This window comes from Sus scrofa, chromosome 18, assembly GCF_054392235.1.
Source record: "Sus scrofa isolate SSC_HxYL_T2T_F1_AM1 chromosome 18, Sscrofa_HxYL_maternal_Yorkshire_Landrace_v2.0, whole genome shotgun sequence".
In the NCBI taxonomy this organism is placed as follows: domain Eukaryota; kingdom Metazoa; phylum Chordata; class Mammalia; order Artiodactyla; family Suidae; genus Sus; species Sus scrofa.
The window spans coordinates 33,912,725-33,925,653 of NC_139400.1; the positions used below are offsets into that span (position 1 = coordinate 33,912,725).

At 40.6% G+C, this 12,929-nt stretch overlaps 1 protein-coding gene across 4 annotated transcripts in view; it reads right to left on the reverse strand.

Moving 5' to 3' along the window:
- Positions 1–3,788: 3,788 nt before the first annotated feature.
- PTPRZ1 (protein tyrosine phosphatase receptor type Z1) overlaps positions 3,789–12,929 on the reverse strand; it is a 182,236-nt gene continuing 173,095 nt past the window's right edge. For all 4 annotated transcript variants that reach the window (XM_013985677.3, XM_013985675.3, XM_013985674.3 and 1 more), the window contains one exon: positions 3,789–4,748. In XM_013985677.3, the coding sequence (XP_013841131.2) occupies positions 4,608–4,748 (141 nt within the window). In that variant the 3' untranslated portion in view covers positions 3,789–4,607. The remainder of the gene's footprint in view (positions 4,749–12,929) is intronic.

Here is a 12,929-nt window from a genome sequence, read left to right on the forward strand (position 1 = left end):
GTTTTGTATATTTGGGGAAAGTTTGTTTATATGCTAACAAATTAGGGGATTTGGGATCAGAAATGTGAAAATTAAGGAAGAGTCCTATGGTGTAATGTTGAGTAGAACATGCACATATTAAATGTTTGTATTAGTTTTATAGGAAGAAACAGCTGCCATAAATTCTCAGGGAGTCTCAGACTGGGCACTATGATGGACTTTAGAATTCTGGTACATTTAGCTAAATAGATGGATCACGCTCATCTTTATTATTTACTGAGACTGTAGAACCGCTCTACGTCATTTAATATTGGAGATAAATTCTGTCCGGAGCACCTTTTTTCAATTGCGCTAATTTACAAAGGTGCTACAGAAAGGAAATAGGTCAAAACTGATACCTTTTTATTGTATGTCGAGGAACGCTACAGTCAGGTTTCCCAGGATTATTAGTAAAGAATAGTTTTGTCCTAATTTTATTATTTTTGATTTTTTGATTTTTAGGGCTGCACAGGTGGCACATGGAGGTTCCCAGACTAGGAGTTGAATTGGAGGTATAGCTGCCAGCCTAAGCCACAGCCACAGACAGCCATGCCGGATCTAAGCCGCGTCTGCGAGCTACACCACAGCTCATGGCAACACCAGATCCTTAACCCACTGCACGAGGCCAGGGATCAAACCCTCAACCTCATGGTTCCTAGTCGGATTGGTGTCCGATGGACCACGACGGGAACTCCTGTCCTGGGTTTAAAAAAATCATTCATTGGTTCATTCATTCATTCATTGAAAACGTATTGCAGGTAATGTGCCAGGCACTGTTCTGGGTGTGGAAATACAGAAGTTTACTTAAAATTCCTCTCCTTATGGAGTGTATATTACTAATGGAGCAACCAGACAACAAACCAATATATTATCAGGAAACAAAATGTGCTCTGGAGAAAAAGCCAGCAGGATAAGGAGGTGGGAGGACCCAGGGCGAGGGGGTTGCAGAGTGGTGGGCTGACATTCAGCCGGCACACACTGGACACTGAGCCAGCTCAAGCCCCTTCTGATAATAGTGCTAAATATTTGAGTATCTTCCTTAGGAAGAGGGGACACTCCATCTGGGGGAATGTGGCTGCTCTGAAGAGAGGATGTTTGAGCAGAGGCCTGAACCCATGAGCTTTCAGAGTAAGTAAGACTCCAGCACCTTGGCAGTGGGAGTGTAAACTGGACCACCCTCTTGGAAAGCCAAAGCACTAAGACACAGAAATGCTCAAAATGCTTGCCAATGACACTTACAGGAATTGGTACTAAGGAGTCATCCTAAATGTGATAAAAGCTTTTTGCATAAAGAAATGTTGATCATAGTGCTGCAGGAGGGAGAGGTGGAAAAGAGCCTACTCAGCTGATGTCAGGAAGATGTTCACAAGAGCCACGGGACATCCATGAAGGTAAGTGTCTCCTTTGTACCACTGCCACGTTGTGCTGGGCCGTCTTCCACGGTAAGGGCCGTCCCATGCATTATGGAATGTGTAGCAGCATTTCTGGCTTCTGCCCTGTAGGAGCCAGCCAGTACATCCCCTTTCAGATGTGGCAATCAAAAATGTCCCCAGACACTGTCGAATGTCCCCTGGGGTGCAATGCTCTCCCTGGTTCAAAACCACTATACTAGACAGAATATTAAAAATAACTGATAGGTTTATAAATTATGTGTAATAAAATGCCTATGTAACAACATGAAAAGCAGCAGAATTAAAACATCTTCCTAACAAGGCCACAATTATATAACAAAACAATGTGGGGATAAAATCTGTGACAGCAATAAAACAGTAAGTGGAATTTTGGTAACAGATGTAAATATTTGGGCAAGACTTACCTGGCTTACTTACCAGGCTTCATTTCTTTTCATTTCTTGTTATTGATTATTGTCTGAGTTAAGGTTCAAATGATGAGGAAAGATTACTATTATCTGACATGACTCTATTTGTTGTTGTTGGTTTCAGGGCATTTTTTATTACAATTTGCTGATAAAATACTTAATTATCATACATGGTACTTGCAAAATTACTTTCTCTTGAAAGAGGTTGTACAAGGCACGTCACTAATAAAAAAAACCATGAAGGGGAAAAAAAAAAAACTATATCCCTTCAAAGGCCATTTGTTCCTGAGACAAAGGCTGAGGTAACAGAAAAAATAATTAAGGTGACATATACTGCTTGTTCACATTAGCTTATGATTAGACTTTGTGGGTTATGAGGAAACAAAATTCTAAAACAAGAGGACTAGGGGATAAGGCTAGAAGCACAACCAAGGAATCAAAATTAGCCTTGTGGACTTCTTCCCTGGGAGGGTAAGAAAGAAGCACGTTAATTTCTTTATACCTGGAGAGCAGTGCTTACCAACATTTTGTGATGTGTGACACTCTGCTATTTATTGGGCTTTTTTCTATTTCATTTCTCTTCGTAACTATTGCTTTAAAAGGAAAGCTAAAAAAATAGAAACATTTTTTTTAACACTTTATTATTTCGTTTTAGAAATTTTTTAAATTTATTATAGCTGATTTACAATGTTCTGTCAATTTCTGCTGGACAGTAAAGTGACCCACTTATACAGATACATACATTCTTTTTCTCACATTATCCTCCATCATGTTAGAAACATTAATTTTGATTCTGTTTTAAGGATTTGGTGGAAATGTTGTGATACTGCTGGAGGAAACTAGAGGCTCCCTGAATTGTTACTAAGGATCAGTGGTTCCCAAGTTGTAACTTACATTTCTGAGCCCCAACCTCAGAGTTTCTGATATGGTAGATTTGGGATGGGAATCCAGATTTGCATTTCTGCCAAGTTCCTGGATTTTCCCCCTGCTGCTGGTTTCTGGCCTTCTGTTTGAGATACTGAGCTGGGCATTCTTTGGCATTGATGCCCCCCCTCTTCAGGCAGTGTTGTAAAACACTCCTGGCTGAGGCAGGGGGCAGCTTCCACTCTCAAAGCAGGCTATTTACCCGCGATTCCATATTTTCATGCCCTTCAGCCCCACACAGCTCTTGAATCCTGACAAACTGCTTTAACCTAGGACTTCTTTTTCCACTCTGGGAGATATGACCTCCTGATGCTGCTCTTTTCTCCCACCTGGCATCCAGACCAGCTTAGTTTGTCCCGAACGGGCAAATCTACCTGTTTCTAACTCCCAGTTTGGTTCTAAACCAAAGTTTCCCAACATTTCTTGGTACTTGGTGCCCTTAGCGTCTGGGTAACATTTTCATAGCTCCCCTAAACCAAAAAAAAAAAACAAAACACCATAATGTTTCTGTTTATTAAGTAGTTAGGTACAAGTAATTTAATAGTGATAGTTGTGCTGTCAGTACATTTTGCTGATTTGTCCCCCAGACTGTACATTTATGTGAGTTCCCTGTACGCCTTAATGCACAGTTCAGTAATCAGCTCTATACATTGTCCTAGCCCATCAACCCATTTTCACTTCCATCACCTCAGAGGGAACATGCCCACAATTTTCTTCCCTTTCTTTCTTTTTTTTCTTTTTAATTAGGGCTGCACCCACAGCATATGGAAGTTCCCAAGCTAGAGGTGGAATGGGAGCTGCAGCTGCTGGTCTACACCACAGCCACAGCAATGCAGGATCAGAGCCTCGTCTGCAACCTACACCAAAGCTCACAGCAACACCAGATCCTTAATCCACCAAGTGGGGCCAGGGATCAAACCCACAACCTCATGGATCTTAGCCGTGTTCGTTATCACTGAGCCACAATAGGAACTCCTATCTACAATTTTGTACTATTCACGTCTCAGCAGTCCACAAGCAACAAAAATTGATGGCAATGTTTATTTTTGAAATGCCTTGGATAGAAACCATTTAAACAATGTTGGGTAAGGTGTTATTCTCATAAAAAACATCATCTTCTTTCAAAACAAATGTATTTTTATTTTCCATAAAAGTTAAAATTAATTACATGCTGAAACAGTTAATGACTTAACACAAAACAATATCAGAAGACTTGCAGAGTAAGACCAGATAACAAACTGCATCATTAAACTAAACAATTACACAGAACTAGAAAACTGACTCAGTAGTAAAATATAAAAATCTACAATTATAAATATAAATTTGGTCCATGGAGATGCTAGAGCAGTATTTACAGTAAGTATCAGATTATTTCTACTTTAGATGAATACTGCAGTTGTAAAATTTGAATATCAGAGGGAACACAGTATTTTATTTACAGGATACTATATTAAAAGTTACCTTTCTAGCAAACCTGATGATTGCTACAAACGCAGCTAAAAATTTGACACTAAAAACAAACATGTTTTCTGTAGTTGGGAATTTCTAATGTCTAGAAATTGAAATTTTCTGTTAAAATCAATATGAAAAAAAGATACCACAATTTCATTCTTAGAAATACTGTAAATTTCAATCATTTTAGTTTCAACACAATAAGTGAATTATAAGAAGTTTTGCAAAAAGGCACACATTGTTAATGATGTAAATTTGGCAGCAGAATCCTATGTCATGAAAGTTACTGTCAGGTGATGGGAGGTAAACAGATAACAGAGGAACTGATTTTCCTGTCTAATATTAGAAAGAGGAAAACAACACTCAGATGTGACTCCCCTCACCCCCTTCCATGTTAAACTAAAGACTCCAAGCTCTCAGCTATGTTTCCATCAGGCAAAGCTGCGCCATTGCTGTCCAGAGAGGTGGACGGGTTCTCTTCCTGCCTCGTGCTCACAAGGCTGAGGATGGCTTTGTAGAGAAACTGATACTGCTCCTGGGGAACAGAGAATGGAAGGTTAGAAACAGGAAGCTCTGCAAAGACAACATTTGTCAAAAGAAGGAATGTTTAGGAGTTCCTGTCGTGGCTCAGTGGTTAACAAATCTGACTAGGAATCATGAGGTTGCAGGTTCAATCCCTGCCCTTGCTCAGTGGGTTAAGGATCTGGTGTTGCCATGAGCTGTGGTGTAGGTTGCAGATGCAGCTCGGATCCCACATTGCTGTGGCTCTGGTGTGGGCCAGTAGCTACAGCTCCAATTCGACCCCTAGGCTGGGAACCTCCATATGCCATGGGAGCGGCCCAAGAAATGGCAAAAAGACAGAAAAAAAAAAAGGAATGTTTACAGTCCCCTTCAACACTAAGGGAGGGTATCGTGTTAAGGGCTCTGTTATAATCAGCAGAGGCACAACATCTACATGAGTGTTTCTTTCTGATCAAATGTAAAGGAGCTTAACAATTAGCCAACATTCACTGATCAGAACACTGGCCTGCATACACTGGCCAACGGTAAGCACTCCATCCTTATCATTTACTTCCCAGAGTCAGAAGGTGATATGATAGGGTTCTTCACCATTATTATTATTATTTTTTATTACTCAAATGAATTTATCACATCTGTAGTTGTATAATGATCATAACAATCTGATTTCACAGGATTTCCATCCCACAGCCCAGGCACATCCCTCACCCCCAAACTGTCTCCTCTGGAGACCATAAGTTTTTCAATGTCTGTGAGTCAGCATCTGCTCTGCAAAGAAGTTCAGTCAGTCCTTTTTTCAGATCCACATGTCAGTGAAAGCATCTGATGTTGGTGTCTCATTGTCTGACTGACTTCACTCAGCAAGATAGTTTCTAGGTCCATCCATGTTGCTAAAAATGCCAGTATTTTGTTCCTTTTAATGGCTGAGTAATAGTCCATTGTGTATATGTACCACATCTTCTGGATCCACTCCTCTGTCGATGGACATTTAGGTTGTTTCCATGTCTTGGCTATTGCAAATAGTGCTGCAATGAACATTGGAATACATGTGTCTTTGCGAGTCGTGGTTTTCTCTGGATAGATGCCCGGGAGTGGGCTTGCTGGATCAAATGGTAGTTCTATGTTTAGTTTTCTGAGGAATCTCCATACTGCTTTCCACAGTGGTTGTACCAATTTACAATCCCACCCACGGTGTGCTAGGGTTCCCTTTTCTCCACAGCCTCTCCAGCACTTATTGTTTGTAGACTTTTGGATGATGGCCATTCTGGCTGGTGTAAGGTGGTACCTCATCATGGTTTTGATTTGCATTTCTCTAATAATGAGTGATGTTGAACATCTTTTCATGTGTTTCTCGACCATCTGCATGTCTTTGGAGAACTGTCTGTTTAGATCTTCTGCCCATTTTTTGATAGGGTTGTTGGTTTTTTTGGTATGGAGCTGCAGAAGGTGTTTATACATTTTGGAGATGAATCCCTTGTCAGTTGATTCACTCTCAAAGATTTTCTCCCATTCTGTGGGTTGTCTTTTTGTGTTGTTTAGGGTTTCCTTTGCTGTGCAGAAACTTTGAAGTTTGATTAGGTCCCATTTGTTACTTTTGTTTTTATCGTCAATACTCTGAGAGGTGGATCTGGGAAGATGTTGCTGTGGTTTATGTCAGAGAGTGTTTGGCCTATGTTTTCCTCTAAGAGTTTTATACTGTCCGGTCTTATATCAAGGTCTTTAATCCATTTGGAGTTTATTTTTGTGTATGGTGTCAGGGAGTGTTCTAATTTCATTCTTTTCCATGTGGCTGTCCCATTTTCCCAGCACCACTTATTGAACAAGCTGTCCTTTTTCCATTGTATATCCTTGCCTCCTTTGTCATAGTTGAGTTGGCTGTAGGTGCGTGGGTTGAATTCTGGGCTTTCTGTCCTGTTCCACTGATCTATATTTCTTTGTGCCAGTGCCATGCGGTTTTGATGCTTGTTGCTTTGTAGTATAGTCTGAAGTCTGGGAGCCTGATTCCTCCAGCTCCATTTTTCTTTTTCAGGATGTCTTTGGCTATTCTGGGTCTTTTGTGCTTCCAAACACACTTCAAAATATTTTGTTCAAGTTCTGTGAAAAATGTCCTTGGTAATTTGATAGGGATTGCATTGAATTTGTAGACTGCCTTAGGTAGTATAGTGATTTTGATAATATTAACTCTTCCAATCCACGAGCATGGTATGTCTTTCCATCTATTTGTGTCATCTTTGATTTCTTTCATCAGCGTCTTATAGTTTTCAGAGTACAGGTCTTTGGTCTCGTTAGGTAGGTTTACTCCTAGGTATTTTATTCTTTTGGATGCATTGGTAAACGGGATTGCTTGCCTAATTTCTCTTTCTGCTCTTTCATTGTTAGTGTATAAAAATGCTGTCAATTTCTGTGTATTAATTTTGAATCCTGCAACTTTGCCAAATTTGTGGCTGAGCTCTAACAGTTTTCTGGTAGAGTCTTTAGGATTCTCTAGGTATAGTATCATGTCATCTACAAATAGGGATAGTTTTACTTCTTCCTTTACAATTTGGATTCCTTTTATTTCTTTTACTTCTCTGATTGCTGTGGCTAGGACTTCCAAAACTATGTTGAAGAGTAGTGGGAAGAGCGGGGATCCTTGTCTTGTTCCTGATCTCAGCGGGAATTCTTTCAGCTTTTCACCATTGAGAATGATGTTAACTGTGGGTTCGTCATATATGGCCTTTATTATGTTGAGGTAGGTTCCCTCTATGCCCACTTTCTGAAGGGTTTTTATCAGAAATGGGTGTTGGATTTTGTCAAAGGCTTTTTCTGTGTCTATTGAGAGGATCATATGGTTTTTATTCTTCAGTTTGTTAATGTGGTGTATCACACTGATGGATTTGCAGATATTGAAGAGCCCTTGCATCCCTGGGATCAATCCCCCTTGATCATGATGTACAATCCTTTTAATGTATTGTTGGATGCGGTTTGCTAGTATTTTGTTGAGGATTTTTGCATCGATGTTCATCAGTGAAATTGGCCTGTAGTTTTCTTTTTTTGTGGTATCTTTGGTTTTGGTATCAGAGTCATGGTGGCCTCATAGAATGAGTTTGGGAGTATCCCTTCCTCTGCAATTTTTTGAAATAGTTTCAGAAGGAGAGGTGTTAGCTCTTCTCTAAATGTTTGATAGAATTCACCTGTGAAGCCATCTGGTCCTGGACTTCTGTTTGTTGGAAGTTTTTTAATCACAGTTTCAATTTCAGTTCTTGTGATGGGTCCATTCATCTTTTCTATTTCATCTTGGTTTAGTCTTGGAAGATTGTATTTTTCTAAGAATTTGTCCATTTCTTCTAGGTTTTCCATTTTATTGGTGTATAGTTGCATATAGTAGTCTCTTAGGATCCTTTGTATTTCTGTGATGTCCGTTGTTACTTCTCCTTTTTCATTTCTAATTTTATTGATTTGAGTCCTCTCTCTTTTTTTCTTGATAAGTCTGGCTAGGGGTTTATCAATTTTGTTGATCTTTTCAAAGAACCAGCTTTTCGTTTCATTGATCTTTTCTATGGTTTTCTTTGTTTCTATTTCATTGATTGCTCTGTTCTTTATGATTTCTTTCCTTCTACTAACTTTAGGTCTTGCCTGTTGTCTCTCAAGCTGCTTTAGATGTAAAGTTAGGTTGTTTATTTGAGCTTTTTCTTGTTTCCTGAGGTGGGCTTGTATTGCTATAAACTTTCCTCTTGGAATGGCTTTTGCTGCATCCCATAGGTTTTGGAATGTTGTATCTTCATTGTCATTTGCTTCTAGGTATTTTTTAATTTCCTGTTTGATTTCTTCAGTGATCCAATGGTTGGTTAGCAGCATGTTGTTTAGTCTCCATGTGTTTGTGTTTTTTTTGCAGTTTTTTTCTTGTTGTTGATTTCCAGTTGTACAGCATTGCGGTCGGAAAAGATGCTTGATATGATTTCAATTTTCTTAAAGTTACCAAGGTTGGATTTGTAGCCCAGGATGTGACTGAGCTTAGAGAATGTTCCATGTGCACTTGAGAAGAGTGTGTATTCTGTTGCTTTTGGATGGAATGTCCTGTAAATATCTATTAAGTCCATCTGGTTTATTATTTATTTATTTATGTATTTATGTATTTATTTTGTCTTTTTGCCTTGTCTTGGACCACTTCCCACAGCATATGGAGGTTCCCAGGCTAGCGGTCTAATCGGAGCTGCAGCCACCGGCCTACGCCAGAGCCACAGCAACACAGGATCCAAGCCATGCCTGCAACCTATACCATAGCTCCCGGCAACGCCAGATCCTTAACCCACTGAGCAAGGCCAGGGAACGAACCCGCAACCTCATGGTTCCTAGTCGGATTCGTTAACCACTGCACCACGACAGGCACTCCAATCCATCTGGTTTAATGCATTATGCAGGGCCTGTGTTTCCTTATTTATTTTCTGTCTGGTTGATCTGTCCATTGCTGTAAGTGGGGTGTTAAAGTCCCCACTATCATTGTGTTATTGTTGATTTGTCCTTTTAAGGTTATCAGTTGCCTTATATATGTTGGGTGCGTAGATATTTAAAATTGTTATATCTTCTTAGATTGATCTTTGATCTTTATGTCATTCTTGTCCCTTAAAATATTCTTCATTTTAAAGTCTATTTTGTCTGATATGAGTATTGCTACTCCAGCTTTCTTTTGATCCCCATTTGCATGAAATATTTTCTTCCATCCTCTCACTTTCAGTTTGTATGTGTCCCTAGAAGTGAAGTGTGTCTCTTGAAGACAGCATATATATGGGCCTTATTTTTGTATCCATTCAGCCAGTCTATGTCTTTTGGTTGGAGCGTTTAGTCCATTCACATTTAAGGTAATTATTGATATGTATGTTCTTATTGCCATTGTATTAATTGCTTTGGATTTGTTTTTGTTGCTCTTTTTTCTTCCCTTCTTCTCTTCTCTCTTCTGGTTTGATGACTATCTTTAGTGTTGTATTTGAGTTGATTTTTGTTTGTGTATCAATTGTAGATTTTTGGTTTGCAATTACTCTGAAGTTTTGATATAAGAGTCTATATGTATATGAGATTGTTTTAAGTTGTTGTTCTCTTAATTGCAAGTTCATCTCCAGTGTCCTGAATTTGTACCCACCTCTTCTCATGATTTCTGATTTTGGTGGTATAATTGTGCATGATGATTTTGTATCTTTACTATATATATACCTTTACTGGTGAGCCTTGTCATTTGTGGAATTTTTGTTTCCTGTTGATATCTTTTCTTTTCTGCCTAGAGAAGTTCCTTTAGTATTTGTTGTAAGGCTGGTTTAGTGTTGCTGAATTCTCTCAGCTTGTGCTTATCTGAGAAGGTTTTGATTTCTCCTTCAAATCTGAATGAGAGCCTTGCTGGGTAAAGTAATCTTGGTTGGAGGTTTTTTCCTTTCATCACGTTAAGTATATCATGCCACTCCCTTCTGGCCTGCAGAGTTTCTGCTGAAAAATCTGCCGATAACCTTATTGGGGTTCCCTTGTATGTAATTTGTTTCTTTTCCCTAGCTGCTTTCAAGATTTTCTCTTTGTCTTTAATTTTGGTTAGTTTGATTAATATGTGTCTTGGTGTATTCCTCCTTGGGTTTATTTTATATGGCATTCATTGGGGTTCCTGGATTTGAGTGAGTGGTTCTTTTCCCATGTTAGGGAAGTTTTTGGCTATTATCTCTTGGAATATTTTTTCTCTCCCCTTCTCTTTCTCTTCTCCTGGCACCCCTATAATACAGATGTTGGTGCATTTAACGTTGTCCCAGAGTTCTCTAAGACTTTCATTTCTTTTCAATCTTTTTTCTCTTTTCTGTTCTGCATCCGTAATTTCCACTAATCTGTCCCCCACCTCGCTTATTTGTTCTTTTTCCTCCCGTATTCTGCTGTTAACTGCTTCTAGTGATTTTTTTCTTTCAGTTATTGTATTTTGCATCTCTTGTTTCAGTTTTATATCCTGTATCTCTTTGGTCAGTGTTTCCTGTAAGTTATCCATCTTTGCCTCCAGTTTATTTCCAATGTCTTGCACCATCTTCAGCATCAACAGTCTAAAGTCTTTTTCCTGGAGGCTGAGAATCTCCTCTTTGCTTAGCTGTTTTTCTGGGGTTTTTCCTTTCTCCCTCATCTGAGTTATAGTTCTCTGTCTTTTCACTTTTATAGGTTTTTGGTGTGTTGCCCTTTTTACAGATAATAGAGTTGTAGCCTCTCTTACTTCTGGTATCTGCCCCCCTTGTGGCTGAAGTCAGTATGGGGGCTTGCTGTAGGCTTCCTGATGGGAGGGACTGATGCCTGCCCCCTGGTAGGAGGAGCCAATTCTAATCCCTCTGGTGGGTGGGGCTTAGTCTCTGGATGGGATTAGAAGCAGCTGTGTGCCTGAGGGGTCTTTAGGTAGCCTGTTTACTGAGGGGGCAGGGCTGTGATCCCACCTGGATTGTTGTTTGCCCTGGGGCTTCTCAGCTACTGACTGATGGGTGGGGCCAGATTTTCCCAAAATGGCCCCCTCTAGAGAAAGGGAGCTGCTGAATATTCTTGAGAGCTTTGCTTTCAATGTCCTTCCCTCACAACAACCCACGTTCACTCGTTTTCCTAGGATGTCCTCCAAGAACTGCAGTCAGGTTTGACTCAGATTCCTATGGAGGCTTTGCTTTGCCCTGGGACCTAGTGCACGTGAAAGTCTGTGTATACCTTTTAGTAGTGGGGTCTCCGTTTCCCCCAGTCCTGTGGAACTCCTGTGCACAAGCCCCACTGGCCTTCAATGCCAAATGCTCCAGGGGGTCTTTATCCCAGTGCCAGACCCCCACATGTGAGAGTTTGATGTGGGGCTCAGAACTCTCACTCCTGTAGGTGAGTTGCTGTGAACCAGTTACTTTCCAGTCTGTGGGGCTTCCCACCTGGGAGGTATGGGGTTGTTTATACCGTGAAATTGCTCCTCCTACCTCTTGATGTGTCTCCCCTCTTTTTCTTCTGGAGTAGGATATCTTTTTTAAGGTTCCCAGTCCATTTGGGTGAAGAGTGCTCAGCCTTTAGTTGTGAATTTTGTTGTTTTTAGGAGAGAAGTTGAGCTCCAGTCCTTCTATTCCGCCATCTTAATCCCCTTGTGATAGGGTTCTGTTACTGATTTATCAACTTGTGTGTAAACGCTTTGGCATTAGGCATCTGTAACCCACTCACCAGTTACTCATTCTCCTTTCTCCAGTTATGAAATCTGTTGGGTTTGTCTATTTATGTTGCTATCTCAGAAAGGACGGCACTGTCCCCCATGGACTCATGCAGAATACAGGTCTTTTACAAGATATGCTGTTTACAAGAATTCTTCAAACTCTAACAGCCTGACTGGTCCTATGCCCTGCTTTGTGCAAAGGTGAGTATGTGCCCTCCTATGGTCTCAGGGTAGAGTCACACAGAAGAATAAAGTAGGTGTTCTCTTACAAATGCCAACTGGGGGCGGTGAGATGGGGGGAAGGCAGCTGTAAAGAATGTGAGCCAGTGGCTGGCACCATAGAAGAAAATCATGAGGACCACCTGTCTCAGTGAATGCATTTGTGAAAGGTGGATGTAAGTTTAGTCTCTGGAAAGCAATATAATACAGAACAAGCTTGATACAACTGGCCTGAATAAGACTTTGAATAGGGCCCCTCTGCAGTGCACGTGTACAAGGGCTTCCTTGCTCTCTGGCTTTGAAGATGGGCCCTTTATAAGGCCCTTACACATACCCAGACCAGGAAGCTAGAAGTGAGCCCATGACTTCTGCATCTACCTAAGCTTCTCCCATTGGGCATTCACACAAAGTTCCCTATTGTCTTTCCAGCCCTTATTTCTTTTCTTTCTTTTTTTTGTCTTTTTTGACATTTTTTGGGCTGCTCCTGTGGCATATGCAGGTTCCCAGGCTAGGGGTCTAATCGGAGCTGTAGCCTCCAGCCTACACCAGAGCCACAGCAACGCGGGATCCGAGCTGTGTCTGCAACCTACACCACAGCTCCTGGCAATGCCAGATCCTTAACCCACCGAGCAAGGCCAGGGATTGAACCCACAACCTCATGCTCCCTGGTCGGATTTGTTAACCACTGAGCCACGACGGGAACTCCTCCAGCCCTTATTTCTATAATAAAATCTTCAAATTATTTTCAGAGTTGAGACTTATCTTTCCAGATGTGCTATCTCTATCTTGATTGTTTGAGTCTCTCTCTTTTTAAAAGTACCC